Below are 15,225 nucleotides of genomic sequence, written 5' to 3' on the forward strand. Positions count from 1 at the left end.
GGTGAAGAGATGGTTCTAGTTAATCGTTTTCTTGCTTTTTCCAGTAGAGGGTGACATAGTTAAAAACCATGATGGCAGCTTGGTCTTCCGACCTAAAGTGGCTTAACAGAAAAAAGAAAGGTTCCTGCACTTTATGAACCAAAAATAGTTTATAAAAACCCAAGGATAAAGGGAAAGATAGGGAGTCTCTGGGTGAAGTAACTGGGAGAGATTTTTTAAGACCCCGTTAGGCACCAGTACTAGAAGAATTGTCCTCAGATTTGCATGTTAATGATCTTTCACCCTCCTCATCACTTTCCCTTCCCTTCTTCTCCCCACCCCCTGCCCCCCCTGCTGCCTCGGCAAACACACTGGTTGTCCCTGTTTCCACTCCCCTGATCCCGCCCCCTGCAGATCCCTTGTCCCTCCCTTCTGACTCTCCAACCCCCCATATTCCTTTGGTTGTTGAAACAGTTGCCCCTCAGGGGTCTGATGAAGTTACTGAGGTTAACCTACCCTCTGCTGAACATGCTGTGTCGAAGGAGGTTAATTGTGATGATGAAGAGGTTATTCTTTCTGATAGTGGTAATATTCCAGTGGGTGTTAGTGTAAAAAGGTGGGGGTCTTCGGACGAAGACACCTCCAAACAAGTAAAGAAGTAGTAGCTTGGGTTCTACTTCTATAACTCTGAAGGATGGCTTCCCAACCCATAAGGTTTGCCACCACTAATGTGGCATCTATTCAGTTCGAAAGTGCTAATTACATGGCCTTTGATTTTTTCAGCACGGTGGAGGATGACTTTTTATTTTTGCAGGAGACTAAATTGGGGAGTCTGGCTGACCTTCATAAGGCAAAGAGGGAGTGGAGGCTGGGCCCCTCTTTGTCTCTTGTGGCCAAGAGGTATGGTGGGCTTGCAGTCCTTTTTACTGCCATGATAACTATCTAGTGGGTTATAGAGTTACAAGTAGGTAGATGTATGATTTTGGATATCAATCTGAGAGGACATGAACCTGAGACTAATTAATATCTATGGTCCACAACCAAAATGGGAAAGGAAATGTCTTTTCAGTGAGATAAAGCCATATTTTTTTTCAGCAGGGCAGAGAGTCTTTGATGGTGATTTGAATACCGTTATTAGGCCCAAAGAGGAGGTTCAAGGACTTTTTTGGGCTATGACTCCCGTTTTCTAGATAGCATGACAAGGCAGGCTGGTGTAGTGGATGTGCACGTTCGTCACTTCCCAGACCACACGGGACTATAGAGGTAGCAGTAGGTCTAGGATAGATAGCTTTTTTGTTAAGGAGAGCTCAATGACTTTGGCTCCGGTGCTGAAGCCGGTTGAGTCCTCTAATCACATTTGCCTCTTTGCATCCTTGAATGCCTCAGAAACCCTTCAGAAAGGCAGGGGCCTTAAGGGCCTGAACTCTAAGCTCCTAGAGGAGCAGGTGATAAGAGAGTCTATTAGGGACTTCTTTGAATCCCAGGAGACACTTTTGGAGGTGGGCGGGGCTAGGTCTGAGTGGTGGGAGGTATTTAAAAGAGGACCCGAGATTTCTTCCATGACCTAGTAGCCAGGAAAAACTTGACAAGAGAAAATACCTGTTCAGATTAAGAAGGAAACTTGATTGGTTTCTTGATTTCTGAACAGGGAGATGGTGGGGAAATCACCCAGGTGAAGGCTCAGATGGTGGAAGTACAGAATGACCGTTTTGCTTCCTTGATTCTGGAGAGGGACTACAAGAAATACCACTAGCCCGACCCCTACCAGATTTGTAGAAAGGCTGTAGATGCTAAGGAGGTGAGGGGCTTGTACAATGCTTAGGGTGTTCTTAGGGTGGATAAGGCGTACATCCTTGGTTATCACGCATCTCACCAGTTTAGTTCCATTCTGAGCCTTGTATACATGGGTTTCCCGTGGTTACTCCTATCTGTTGTACAGCCTGGCATTCCTCTATCCTCGGATACCATCTTGCCAAGCATTCTGCACATGCGCTACCCCCAGGAACCTTTTAAAACCTCTGATCCACTGTGATAGAAGAATCACCAGCCAGTTCCAGTTATAAGGGTCCTCCTCCTTTCTATGGTTGTCAGTTCATCAGGTCTCCCTACCTGATAGGAAGCATCTCCTCTGACTCCTGTCCATGCTCATACTTACCTTTGTTCCTGTCTTCGCTAGTTAGGCCGTTCATTCATCGGCTGCAGCATCGCTCATCATCGGTCCTGTTCCAGAGTTATAACACCTGTGCAGATCTCAGTGCTTTTGCTCTCTGCAGTTCATCGCTTCACAGCATTACTTGTTCAGCTTATTCCACAGTCAAGACCTGTGACCTCACTGCAGGGTATCGTTCATCATCGGTTCTGTTTCAGAGTTATATCACCTGTTTGGATCTCAGTACTTCTGCTCACCACAGTGCATTGCTTCACAGCTATATCTGTTCAGCTTATTCCTAGATTCGTGTCTATACTGCTGATCATCGCACAGCACCCTTCCTGAATTCAATATACCTTAGGCTACATTTCATTCTGCCTTATAGTTACTGCGCCCACTAGAGGACCGCGACCTGCGGTTAAGAGCAGCTAAGACCATATTCCTTTACAGGAATCCCTGGTGAATACCTCTCCTCCATTAGACTCCACACCTCTCTGGGGGTAGCTGTCACTCAAGCAGAGATCAAGACCATTCCAACTATCTGGCCTTTGTGACATTGGTGTTGTAAACTTCTTCTACTCTGATCTCTTTTCTGAGGAATCACTCAGAGAGAAGATGGACCGGTTCCTGAGGGAAATACCTGGCCTTGACCTGAGCAGTTCACATGAAACTTTGGACAGTGAAATAATGGTCGGTGAAGTCAGAATGGCCATAGATGGATTGTCTATTAAGAAATTTCCAGGTCCGGATGGGTCAACCTCAGAATTATATTACATTGTTGGGGACATTCTGGCTTCATGCCTGGTGGAGGTTTTAATGAGAGCTTAGAAAGAGGTTTCTGCCCCCCTCTATGAGGGTAACTGCCCTAATTTTATCATCTAAAGGGAAGGACCAGTCATATATTGAGACCTGGCGCCCCTTAGCCCTTCTCAATACCGAAAGAACAATTTTGGTAAAGGTGCTTTTTAATAGAATGTTGCAGATTTTCGGTGAAATGCTCTCCCCCTCGCAGCACTGTACCATGAGGGGCCGAAGCACTTTTAGCGCTGTCCTTGGTGTCCGGGAGGCCATTGAGCGGTGTCATGCTGAGAAATGGGGAAAGTATCTTTTAACCCTAGATCAGTCTAAAGCCTTAAACCATGTAAACCACGAGTACCTATGGGCTCTGCTTCTGAAGTATGGTCTTCCAGTGCCGGTGGTAGTTTGGCTTCATATTATTTACAGACAGGCCGAAAGCTTTCCTCTTGCTAATGGTTGGGTGGGTCCGTCATTCGTTGTTAACTCTGGAGTAAGGCAGGGTTGCCCCCTGAGCCCTCTCCTGTATGTGTTTGCAATAGATCCTTTCATCCGAGGGATAGAAGGAAGCTAGATAGGAGGGGTGCAGCTGGGTCCGGAGTGTCCATCAAAGGCGGTGGCCTACGCGGACAATGTCACTGTTGTCTTGTCGCGTCCTGTGGAAGCAAAGGAGGTAGCATCTCTGATCCGCAGGTACTCCAAGGCCTGTGGCTCGAAAGTGAACTAAGAGAAGAGTGAAGTTTTCTGGATGGGGAGGAAGGTTGTCATTTCGACCTTCCGGGTGACCTTCCACAGGCCAGTAGTAACATCAAAATGTTTGGAATCCAATTTGGCCCCGGTGATTATGTCAAGCAAAATTGGGAATCAAAGCTGAGGGAAGCTTCCTGGAAAGTGGAGAGCTGGAGAGGCTGGAAACTTTCTATTAGGGAAAGGGTTGACCTGGTAAAGACCTATGATCCCGATGCTTCTGTATATCAGTTATGTATGCTTGTTGAAAGAATCTTTATGGGCCAGGGTTTATGCAGTTTTCTTCCGTTTACTTTGGGGGATTAGGCTGAACCTAGTCAAGTGTGCTGTGACCTACTGATCAAGAAAGGAAGGTGGCCTGGGGATGGTCACCCAGTGCTATTCTTTATAACAACTTTCTTGAAGTTAAATGAAGGGCATGGGTGGATCCCTTCCTTAATGACTGGATAAAAGAAGGTAGGGTGAAGAGCTTTCTAGTCCATCATGGGTACCTCTCAGCCTGTGTGTCTCTGGGATAGAAGGTGACAAAGCGTTGGGGGCCTGGAGGTGGGGGAAGTCAGGAACTCTTCTAGGAGGGAGTTGCAGTGGAGAATCCTGCACTCTCACTTCTGGGTTCAGTTGTCACTAAGAGACTGCCTGGGCAATGTTTGTTCTGTTTGTTCGGAGGACCTGGCCTTGGTTAATTCAGGGAGGGTTCCTCTGAAATTTTGGGACATTGCCTGGCTCTCTTTCCATGGGAGACCCTATGTGAGGGGGAACTTAAAGTATAGAAATGCCGAGGATTGTGACTGCCCTCGGGAGGAGTGTCTGGGGGAGGAGGAGGCCATGGACCATTTTTTGCTTCAATGTAGAGGTTTACAGAAGGGTTTCCGGTACCTTGGGTATTCCGAGCCTTTCGGGGCATAGTTACCCTGAATGGGTTTATGGAGTATTTAAGGGTAGGTGTCGGGACTTTGAGTTAAGCACTCTTTTCTTAGTTAGTTTAGTAACTAGATATTTCACTTAGAATGCGAGGTGTCAGGTCTACATCAGACAAAAGGTCCTGCCTTGTGAAATAGTGGTGGGTGATATTCTGCAGAGGTATGGAAAATTAGAATTATAGAGAGGCGCGGCAATGCAAACTGGGTCAGGCTCTGGCAGGGTCTGAGGCCTCGATAAGGGGGCCCAAGTCAGGTATACTTCTCTATCTTAGGTTATGTTTTTTTCACTCCCAATAGAGTTTCTATGATATAAGTAATTTTTTCAAATAAGGTTTTGCATATGAAAAACCTTGAATAAACAAAGGCGCTCAGTGCAGATTTGTAAGTCACTAATCATATGTTCATAAACACCATAATCACTTCCTCCATACGAGGTGGCAGCCTTTCTTCAAGATTTTGGACGGTATCCCTAATGTAGACAATCTGAAAAATGACAAGCAGAATCCCGAATGTAGATAATCTGAAAAATGACAAGCAGAAGGGACAAAAGGGCACCTGATAGTGTAGTAAGTAGCTGCATTGACACCAGAATTAAATAAAATGTGGGGCAGACCGATTAAAGTCCATGCTTAAATCACCAGAAGAAATCGCTTCAAGCTCTTTTAAACAGAAATGTTTCACAAAGTCAAAACCTGCAAGCATCCTGTGAGTGACCACGGAATTGCATGCCGAGTTTGCAAGTATGTTTGTGTCTTTACACTTCTTATATCTGGTAAGCATATATATCACACCACGGTCCTTGGGTGTTCACTTCCCAGGAACATACTACACTATCAGGCGCCCTTTTGTTTCTTCTGCTCATCATTTTTCAGATGGTTTTGCATATGCTTACAAGCTTCGACTGCTTCTTCTTTGTTTGAAACTGTAAATACTTATTGTATACGTTGTGATATGGTTTGATATGTTTTGTAATTTTTTTTTTGGTGTAGGCACCCTCATTTGACGCAAAACTCAGAACAAGGCAAAACGTCATCATCCCGCCGTCGGATCTCGCGAGATCCGGATTCATATTATTCCCCGCTTTCCGCCGCCATCTTCACTCGGGCATTGGAGAGGGAAGAGGGAGGGTGTGAGGTGGTGTCCTCTGTCCTGCTCAGTTCAGTGGTGCTGTCCGGTGCTCTGTCCTGCTCAGTCCAGTGGTGCTGTCCTGTGCTCTGTCCTGCTCAGTCCAGTGGTGCTGTCCTGCTCAGTCCAGTGGTGCTGTCCTGTGCTCAGTCCTGCTGAGTCCAGTGGTGGTGCTGCCATAATTCCAGTGGTGCTGTCCTGTGCTGCTTAAGTCCAGTCCAGTGGCACTGCCATATAAGTCCAGTCCAGTGGTGCTGTCCTGTGTCCAGTCCAGTGGTACAGCCATTTAAATCCAGTGGTGCTGTCCTGTGCTGCTTAAGTCCAGTCCAGTGGTACTGCCATATAAGTTCAGTCCAGTGGTACAGCCATATAAATCCAGTGGTGCTGTCCTGTGCTGCAAAAGTCCAGTGGTGGTGTCCTGTACTGCATAAGTCCAGTGGTTCTGTCCTGTGCTGCTTAAGTCCAGTCCAGTGGTACTGCCGTATAAGTCCAGTGGTACTGCCGTATAAGTTCACTGATCCTGCCGTATAAGTCCAGTGGTACTGCTGTATAAGTCCACTGATCCTGCCGTATAAGTCCAGTGGTACAGCCGTATAACTCCAGTCCAGTGGTACTCTCCTGTGACGCATATAATTTTTAAAGGCTTTGCCGAATGTGTGTGGTTTAGGGGTACGCTCTCTTGTGCTGCATATAATGGAGAACAAAAATTTGGAGGATAAAGTAGGGAAAGATCAAGAACCACTTCCTCCTAATGCTGAAGCTGCTGCCACTAGTCATGACATAGACGATGAAATGCCATCAACGTCGTCTGCCAAGACCGATGCCCAATGTCATAGTAGAGGGCATGTAAAATCCAAAAAGCCAAAGTTCCCTAAAATGATCAAAAAAAAGAAATTAAAATCATCTGAGGAGAAACGTAAACTTGCCAATATGCCATTTACGACACGGAGTGGCAAGGAACGGCTTAGGCCCTGGCCCGTGTTCATGACTAGTGGTTCAGCTTCACCCAAGGATCTTAGCCCTCCTCCTCCCCCCTCTAGAAAATTTAAGAGAGTTAAGCTGTCATCAAAAACACAGCAAACAACTCTGCTTTCTAAAGACATGGCATCAAAAATCCCCAAGGAGAGTCCAAGGGTGTTGGTGGTTGCGATGCCTGACCTTCCCATCACTGTACGGGAAGAGGTGGCTCCTTCCACCATTTGCAGCACGCCCTCTGCATATGCTGGAAGGATCACCCACAGTGCAGTTCCAGATTTTGATAATGAAGGTGTCAATGTTGTACATCAGGAGTAGGATATTGATGTAGCTGGCGCTGAGGAGTAAGTTGACGAGGAGGATGCTGATGTGGTTTGCTTAAATGAGGAACCAGGGGAAGAAACATTTGTTGTCCATGGAATGAAAAAGCCCATCGTCCTGCCTGGGCAGAAGAGCAATAAATCCACCTCTTCGGTCTGAAATTATTTCTATCCCAATCCGGACAACAAATGTATTGCCATATGTAGCTTATGTAAAGCTGCAATAAGCAGGGGTAAGGATCTTGGCCACCTAGGGACATCCTCCCTTATACGTCACCTGAAGACCCTTCATAATTCTGTGTTTAGTTCAGGAACTGTGGCTAGGACCGTCAGCAGTCCAGGGACACCTAAATCCCTTGGTCCTGTTGTATCCACACCAGCAACACCCTCCTTGTCAATTTCCTCCTCGATCCGGATCGGAGGTAGTCCTGCAGGCCATGTCACCCGCATGACTGAGTCCTCTTTAATCCGGGATTCTTCCGGAGGATCCTGCAGTGCTACACCTACTACTGACGCTGCTGCTGTTGCTGCTGGGAGTCGGTCATCTTCCCAGAGGGGAAGTCGTAAGACCGCTACGTCTTTCACTAAGCAATTGACCGTACAACAGTCATTTGCAATGAGGACGAAGTACGACAGCAGTCATGCTATGGCAAAGCGGATAACTGCGGCCTTGACAGCTATGTTGGTGTTAGACATGTGTCCGGTGTCCGCCATCAGTGGAGTGGGATTTAGACGGTTGATGGAGGTATTGTGTCCCCGGTACCAAATCCCGTCTAGATTCCACTTCACTAGGCAGGCGATACCCGGGATGTACAGAGAAGTACGAAAAAGTGTCCTCAGTGCTCTGAAAAATGTGGTTGTACCCACTGTCCACTTAACCACGGACATGTGGACAAGTGGTTCAGGGCAAACTAAGGACTATATGACTGTGACAGCCCACTGGGTAGATGCATCGCCTTCTGCAGCAACAGCAGCAGCAGCATCAGTAGCAGCATCTCCGAAACGCCTGCTCGTTCAAACGCAGGCAACGTTGTGTATCACCGGTTTCAGTAAGAGGCACAACGCCGACAACCTCTTAGAGAAACTGAGGGAAATCATCTCGCAGTGGCTTACCCCACTTACACTCTCCTGGGGATTTGTGGTGTCGGACAACGCCAGTAACATTGTGCGGGCATTACATATGGGCAATTTCCAGCACGTGCCATGTTTTGCCTACACAATAAATTTGGTGGTGCAGCATTATCTTAAAAGTGACAGGGGTGTGCAGGATATGCTTGCGGTGGCCCGCAAAATTGCGGGACACTTTAGGCATTCTGCCAGTGCCTACCGCAGACTCGAGCAACATCAAAAAGGTCTGAACCTGCCCTGCCATCACCTCAAACAAGAGGTTGTGACGCGCTGGAACTCCACCCTCTATATGCTGCAGAGGATGGAGGAGCAGCAAAAGGCCATTCAAGCCTACACAGCCACCTACGACATAGGAAAAGGAGTGGGAATGCGCCTGAGTCAAGCGCACTGGAGACTGATTTCCATGTTGTGCAAAGTTCTGCAGCTGTTTGAACTTGCTACAGTCAGTTCCGACACTGCCAGCTTGAGTCAGGTGATTCCCCCGATCAGGCTGTTGCAGAAGCAGCTGGAGAAAGTGAGGTAGGAGCTGGTAAAGCATTGCGATTCCACAAAGCATGTAGCACTTGTGGATGAAGCCCTTCGTACGCTTTGCCAGGATCCGAGGTCAGTCTTTTAAAGTCAGAGGAATACATTCTGGCCACCGTGCTCGATCCTCGGTTTAAAGCGTATGTTGTGTCTCTGTTTCCGGCGGACACAAGTCTACAGTGGTGCAAAGACCTGCTGATCAGGAGATTGTCATCTGAAGAGGACCGTGACATGGCAACAGCTCCTCCTTCAATTTCTTCCACACCTGTGGCTGCGAGGAATCAGCTGAGATTTCCTAAATGACCCGCTGGCGGGGATGCAGAGCAGGCAGGAGCGAATTTAAACATCTGTTCCGGACTGAAGGACCTGCCAACGATTGCTGACATGTCTACTGCCACTGCATTGGATGCTGTCACCATTGAAAAAATGGTGGAGGATTACTTTGGTGACAGCATCCAAGTAGACATGTCAGACAGTCCTTACTTGTACTGGCAGGAAAAAAAGGCAGTTTGGAAGCCCCTGTACAAACTGGCTCTATTTTACCTGAGTTGTCCCCCCTCCAGTGTGTACTCAGAAAGAGTTTTTAGTGCAGCGGGGAACCTGGTCAGTGAGCGGCGAATGAGGTTGCTTCCGCAAAATGTGGAGAAGATGATGTTCATCAAAATGAATGATCAATTCTTCAATGAAGACCAGCAATGGCCTCCAGAGACTACAGAGGGACCTGTGATTGTGGAGTCCAGCGGGGACGAATTGATAATGTGTGAGGATGAGGAAGTACACACTGAAGGGGGCGAGGAATCAGAGGATGAGGACGACATCTTGCCTCAGTAGAGCCAGTTTACTTTGTACAGGGAGAGATGAATTGCTTTTTTTGTGTGGGGGCCCAAACAAACCAATCATTTCAGCCACAGTAGTTTGGTAGGCCCTGTCGCTGAAATGATTGGTTTGTTAAAGTGTGCATGTCCTTTTTCCGCAACATAAGGGTGGGTGGGAGGGCCCAAGGACAATTCCATCTTGCACCTCTTTTTTTTCTTTGCCAGCTCGTTTTGTGGGGGTCCAAACGAACCAATCATTTCAGCCACAGTTTTGTAGGCCCTGTCGCTGAAATGATTGGTTTATTAAAGTGCGCATGTCCTTTTTCCCCAACATAACGGTGGGTGGGAGGGCCCAAGGACAATTCCATCTTGCACCTCTTTTTTTGGCATCATGTGCTCTTTGGGGTCTAGTTTTTCAAACTGCCATCCTGTCTGCCACTGCAGTGCCACTCCTAGATGGGCCACGTGTTTGTGCCGCCCACTTGTGTCGCTTAGCTTAGTCATCCAGCTACCTCGGTGTAACCTTTAGGCCTAAAAACAATATTGTGAGGTGTGAGGTGTTCAGAGTAGACTGGAAATTAGTGGAAATTAATGTTATTTAGGTTAATAATAGCGTAGGAGTGAAAAAAAAACAAAAATCTGGATTTTAGCAGTTTTTATGCTTTTTAAAAAAATGATGTGAATCTCACGTGACCACATTAAGCAGTGACAGCGCGCTGGCACTGACAGGACAGCTAATATCTTCAGATTTACTGTTAGCTGACTGTCAGAAGACAGAAGTGCCGGCGTCTGCAGAGAGGAGGAGCAGAAGACAACCAGGTAAGTTTTGTCTAGAATATAAAGGAGGAGGATGTGATACAGGTGGCGACTGAGGAGTGGGGGAATTACTGGTGTGGGGAGGGGGTTAATGAATCGACAGCAATGGTTTTGAAGAACTGCTTAGGGGGGGGTGGGTAATGAGTCGCCTGCACTGGGTTGATGATTTTGTGGGGGGGTGGGGGGATTAATTAACTACCTGCAGTAGGTTGATGATTGGGGGGGGGGTGTAATGCATTGCCTGTAATGGGGTGACCAATTTGCCCTGGGGGGTTAATGAATTGCCTGCAGTGTGTTGAAGAATTGTAGGGGGGTGCGGAAATGTATTGGCTGCCACAGATTGATGAATTTACCTGGGGGGGGGGGGTCTGATTTACCTGAAACCGTTGATGAATTAGCTAGTGGGGGGGGAGGGGGTGTTCATGGATTGGCTATGGAGGGTTAATGGATTGGTTAAAGTGAGGTGATTAATTGGCAGGGGGGTGGGTGAGCAAATAAGTGGTTGGGTGGGTGAAAATATGGATGAGGTGTCAAACTTGTGAGGGTTTACAAAAATGGCTGGGGTGGGTGATGAAATAGCTTGTGGGGGACATGATCTCTGTATTGTGTGGCTGTGACGTGGATGCTCTCTGTAGTCTCAGCAGTCACTCACTAGAATGTTAAATACTTGACAGATGCGGCTGGTAGATGTTAGTATATGAATATAAATTATTTTTATATATTTTATTGTCTATCTGTGCCTGTACTAGGGGATTGTTTTATTTGATCATAATGGAGTGTTGTGTTTGTATCATTCAGGGTTTGTTAACATTTTTCACTATAATAAAATTTTTCCACATTTTCAATACAGGACTCCAAGTTTCCAGAATCCAGCCAACTAGCAACAACGCTCCAAGAACAAGCAAGAAAAAACAACTGGTAGTCTACGCTGCAAGATCAGGTAAGAGAGAACGGAATAATTTGTCTAAATTTCACTGCGGAATCTTACTGTAATGGTATTTTAATATGTTTGCAGAATTAATTGTGTCTTATGTATTAATTTACATTTTACAATTTTGTGTGTGATGTGTATATATATATATATATGTATGTGTGTGTGTGTGTGTGTGTGTGTGTATATATATATATATATATATATTTATTTATATATATATATATATATATATATATATATATATATACACGTGCCATACCACCACTTCTTCTGTCTTCATTGTAAAACTTTCCTGAATTTCCACTTTGACCACTGTTTATAAATGGGTGGCGATGGTTGTCAACCGGTCTATTAGCCTAGGGCGGCTGGAACCCTTAATCAAGCCCTGCGCAAGCTTAAGACATCATAAGCTATGTGAGTCAAATACAGCAGCAGAAACGTAAGTGTATGGACGCACTTTTGCGTCTACACAATAGGCTCAATTTTATCTCTAATTGATCCAGTAAATATATCTACAAAGACCCACTGCAAGGTAAATAATAAAACTTATGTTATGCACGTGTTTTACTCTATACAAATACAATAATTTACATATGGACTTTGGTTAATGATTTGATCACAAACATGGTATAGGTGTGCCTAAGTGTTGGAGATGATAAAGTTTATGTCCAGTACAAGGGGTATATTTACTAAACGGCGGATTTGAAAAAGTGGAGATGTTGCCTACAGCAACCAATCAGATTCTAGCTTTCATTTTGTAGAATGTACTAAATAAATGATAGCTAGAATCTGATTGGTTGCTGTAGGCAACATCTCCACTTTTTCATACCCGCAATTTAGTAAATATACCCCTTAGTCTGTCTATCAGAATAGATACAAAAATTTGTAAAGCAGCTGAAAGGTTCATTTCAGAATCTCTGTGCCAAGTCAAATAACATGAATACCACAAGAAGAGGCTGCTTTCAGGGGAACTTATGACTCGAACATCTCAGGCTGTTTATTTTACATTCTGCAATTATTGTTAGACAGCGTGCAATAAGAAATATCACTGTGTATATATCAGTACCTGGTTTTGAAGCTTCATCCACCGAGCCATTGAACACTGGGCTAGAGAACTCTGGTCTGTTGTCATTCATGTCGATGACGTAGATGGAGAGGTCAATGGGATTCTCCACCTTGTTCCCGTTCATATCCACAGCATGAGCCCTGAGCTGAAAGTAAAATGAGAAGAGCAGTCAGGAAGACAGAGAAGCAGCATTTGATGATCAGTGCTGAATAATATCACTTATTCTTATATCTCTTAGATCAATATGGAGCTGTCTCAAGTGTGTTCAATTGTTTTAAATGATGTTATTGTTGCAAGACAACATGTAGCAATATTCAACAAAACAGGCTTCCCATTCATGTTAGTAGCTGGAATTTGTTCCATATTACATCACTATACAACTTTGTTGGCCTGTCTTGTGACAGTCCAATGGACAACAGTTCTGACAGAAGCTAAATGTGTATTAGTTTCTGATGGGGACTATTGTTGCAATTCGTTTGAAACATTTTTTGCGATAAGAGTGAAGACCTAGCCTTACAGAAAACACTAAACAATATGTCTTTCCATTGTAACATCTTTGAGTTCAGGACTGGACAGACTAAGAAGTCTGAAATTATCTCATATATTTAGTTGCTCTTACACTTGAGGGAGCCGCCATGAGTCCCCCAGCGCTGATGATCCTGGCCACAAACTGTTTATGATTCACAGAAATTCTGTCTGTGAGGCAGTTTGTTTCTGTGATCATCGGCGCCGCGGGCCCTGTTGTGGTAGATGGAGGACCCTGCCAACTGTGGGGAGACATGTGGCACTGTATGGTTTCTGGTGGCTGGTCCCTTCTCCAGGACCACCACCTTACTTCATTCACCCATCAGTCATATGATCCGTTCCTCCCTCCCTTCTCCTATGTATGTGTCCACCTCCTCCTTTCCTATTTGTAAAATGATAGTCATGCCCCTTGCATTCTGGTCATGTCTAATCTGGTGGCAAGGCGTGGAAACTGCCCCTGTGGAGACTTCCGGGGGCGAGCCCAACTCACGTGACATCACAATCACATATTCCCACCACTGCATACTCACTGAAGGAAGAAGCATCACTGATTATCATCTCCAGGATCTGCAAGTGAATGTTATCAAAAAGCTTTATTGGCATGTTAGGGGCAAGTGGGGAGGTCTGAGAAGCATGTGGCGTACTGGAGGGGGGGGGGAGGGGCCACTGTAGCTGCTCCACACTACACCATGGACAGGCCTAGGGGGGCTGCCTGTTTTATCTGGGCCCCACAATTTCTGATGGCACTTCACCTTACATTATATTAAACTATTGAACAAATTACAAATAATATGCTAGAATTAGAACTCAAAAGTAGACACATATTTAACTCTGTTTTCTTTTAAGTACATGTAAATATTTCTTAGAATGTTACTGACTGTTGCGATCATAGTTTAGTTTTCACTGCTTAGTTTGGGCATGTGACACGTGGTTGGTGAATACTAGCTATTAACCGCTGTGCAACATAATCCCACAGCCTCACAGCATGACAACTGAATATGAGGTTGTCAGGCACAATAAGATCCAGAAACAGGGAATGGGGACTGGGCCTACCTGGAAATTGTCAGCTATATAGTAGGAGAAATTAAATAAAGGTCTCATAAAAGTAAGCATCATGTACAAACTCAGGTATCTTCCATGCTTTCTTAAATATCTGCAGATAAATGTTCTGGGAGTAAAGCAGATCAATGCTCTAAGATTAGACCTCTTAGTTTTTTTTTTCAAGGACTTATCAATTGTATGTCAATGCAGTAGTCGAAGTGGCAGCATGGAAAATGTAAGTGAATGGAATGTGGTAGCTTTACAATGAAAGCAGTAGAAGAAGTGGCGGTATGGTATACCACTGTATACCAGGTCTCTGCCACCAGTGCTTCAATGCCTACTTATAATATATCCTACATTTAAGCTCTTTGTCTAAAGAGACACATTCATACACGCTGACAATATGTTTCAATGCACAAACCTACATTTTATTGTTACTGGTCCTTTAAACAAATAAGTATATATCCATATTAAACAAATCTACTTTTATTTTCTTGGGTGTAGATTGTCTTTAACAAGTCAATCCAGCTGGCAGTTGTTACGTTGTTGAGGTGTGAGTGGCTGGTTCCTCACCAGATGTGATGATTGTGTGGGTTCACTGATCTGACACTGAAATGATGCTGTCATATTATGCAGAGTTCTCGCTGGGGACTTACTAGAGATTTTGTATGTGAATGAAGAGGAATAAACCAAATAAAGTTAACCCTTTTTTAGACTGATCTTGATAGAAGTGCTGGTAGCTTTACCTTCAGCTCCTGTGCAAGAAGAACCACAGCTAGCAAGACAATGTGGCTTCATAATACAATTCTAGGAGAGGAGGAATAAGACTCTACAAACACTGAAATCTTCCACTTAAGCGAATAGGTAATTTCTTCATGCCTCTTCCGCCAAAATATTACTATGCCATCCAATCACTGCTAGAACATATGTCACCGGTGCATGGAACAACTATGGACGTCTATTGTTTTTTGGCTTCCACTCTGGTGTACACACAATGTGGTCCAATCAGAGCTCACATGGAGCATGAATGGTAATGTGTCTTATGTAGAATACATATAGAACTCATGAAATGGGGACTGTCATGAGAACACTGGAACAATTTGGGGCTACGGAATTAACTGAAAAGAATGGTGTGGTTACAGCACACCATAAACAGGCATACCCATTACTGTCAAGTACAGGAACTAGACTTTGATGTAGAAAATATGTGAAAGCAAAGACTCAATCATCTAGGTCTCTCCATCTGTTGTGGGACTACAAGTACTAACATGCCCTGCTCACCTATGTATCACAACAGCAGAACGGCCAAAGGTTGTATCTGATTTTAGAAGTCTACATTGGTGGTTTGTTGGTAGATTTAATAAT

At 45.0% G+C, this 15,225-nt stretch overlaps 1 protein-coding gene across 2 annotated transcripts in view; it reads right to left on the bottom strand.

Annotated features, from left to right (window-relative positions):
* The window catches only part of CDH4 (cadherin 4), a 615,053-nt gene that overhangs the window by 79,322 nt on the left and 520,506 nt on the right, over positions 1–15,225 (bottom strand). For both annotated transcript variants that reach the window (XM_075176773.1, XM_075176772.1), the window contains exon 6: positions 12,295–12,439. In XM_075176773.1, coding sequence (XP_075032874.1) covers positions 12,295–12,439 — 145 coding nt within the window. The remainder of the gene's footprint in view (positions 1–12,294; positions 12,440–15,225) is intronic.

Source organism: Mixophyes fleayi, chromosome 6, assembly GCF_038048845.1.
Source record: "Mixophyes fleayi isolate aMixFle1 chromosome 6, aMixFle1.hap1, whole genome shotgun sequence".
In the NCBI taxonomy this organism is placed as follows: Eukaryota; Metazoa; Chordata; class Amphibia; order Anura; family Limnodynastidae; genus Mixophyes; species Mixophyes fleayi.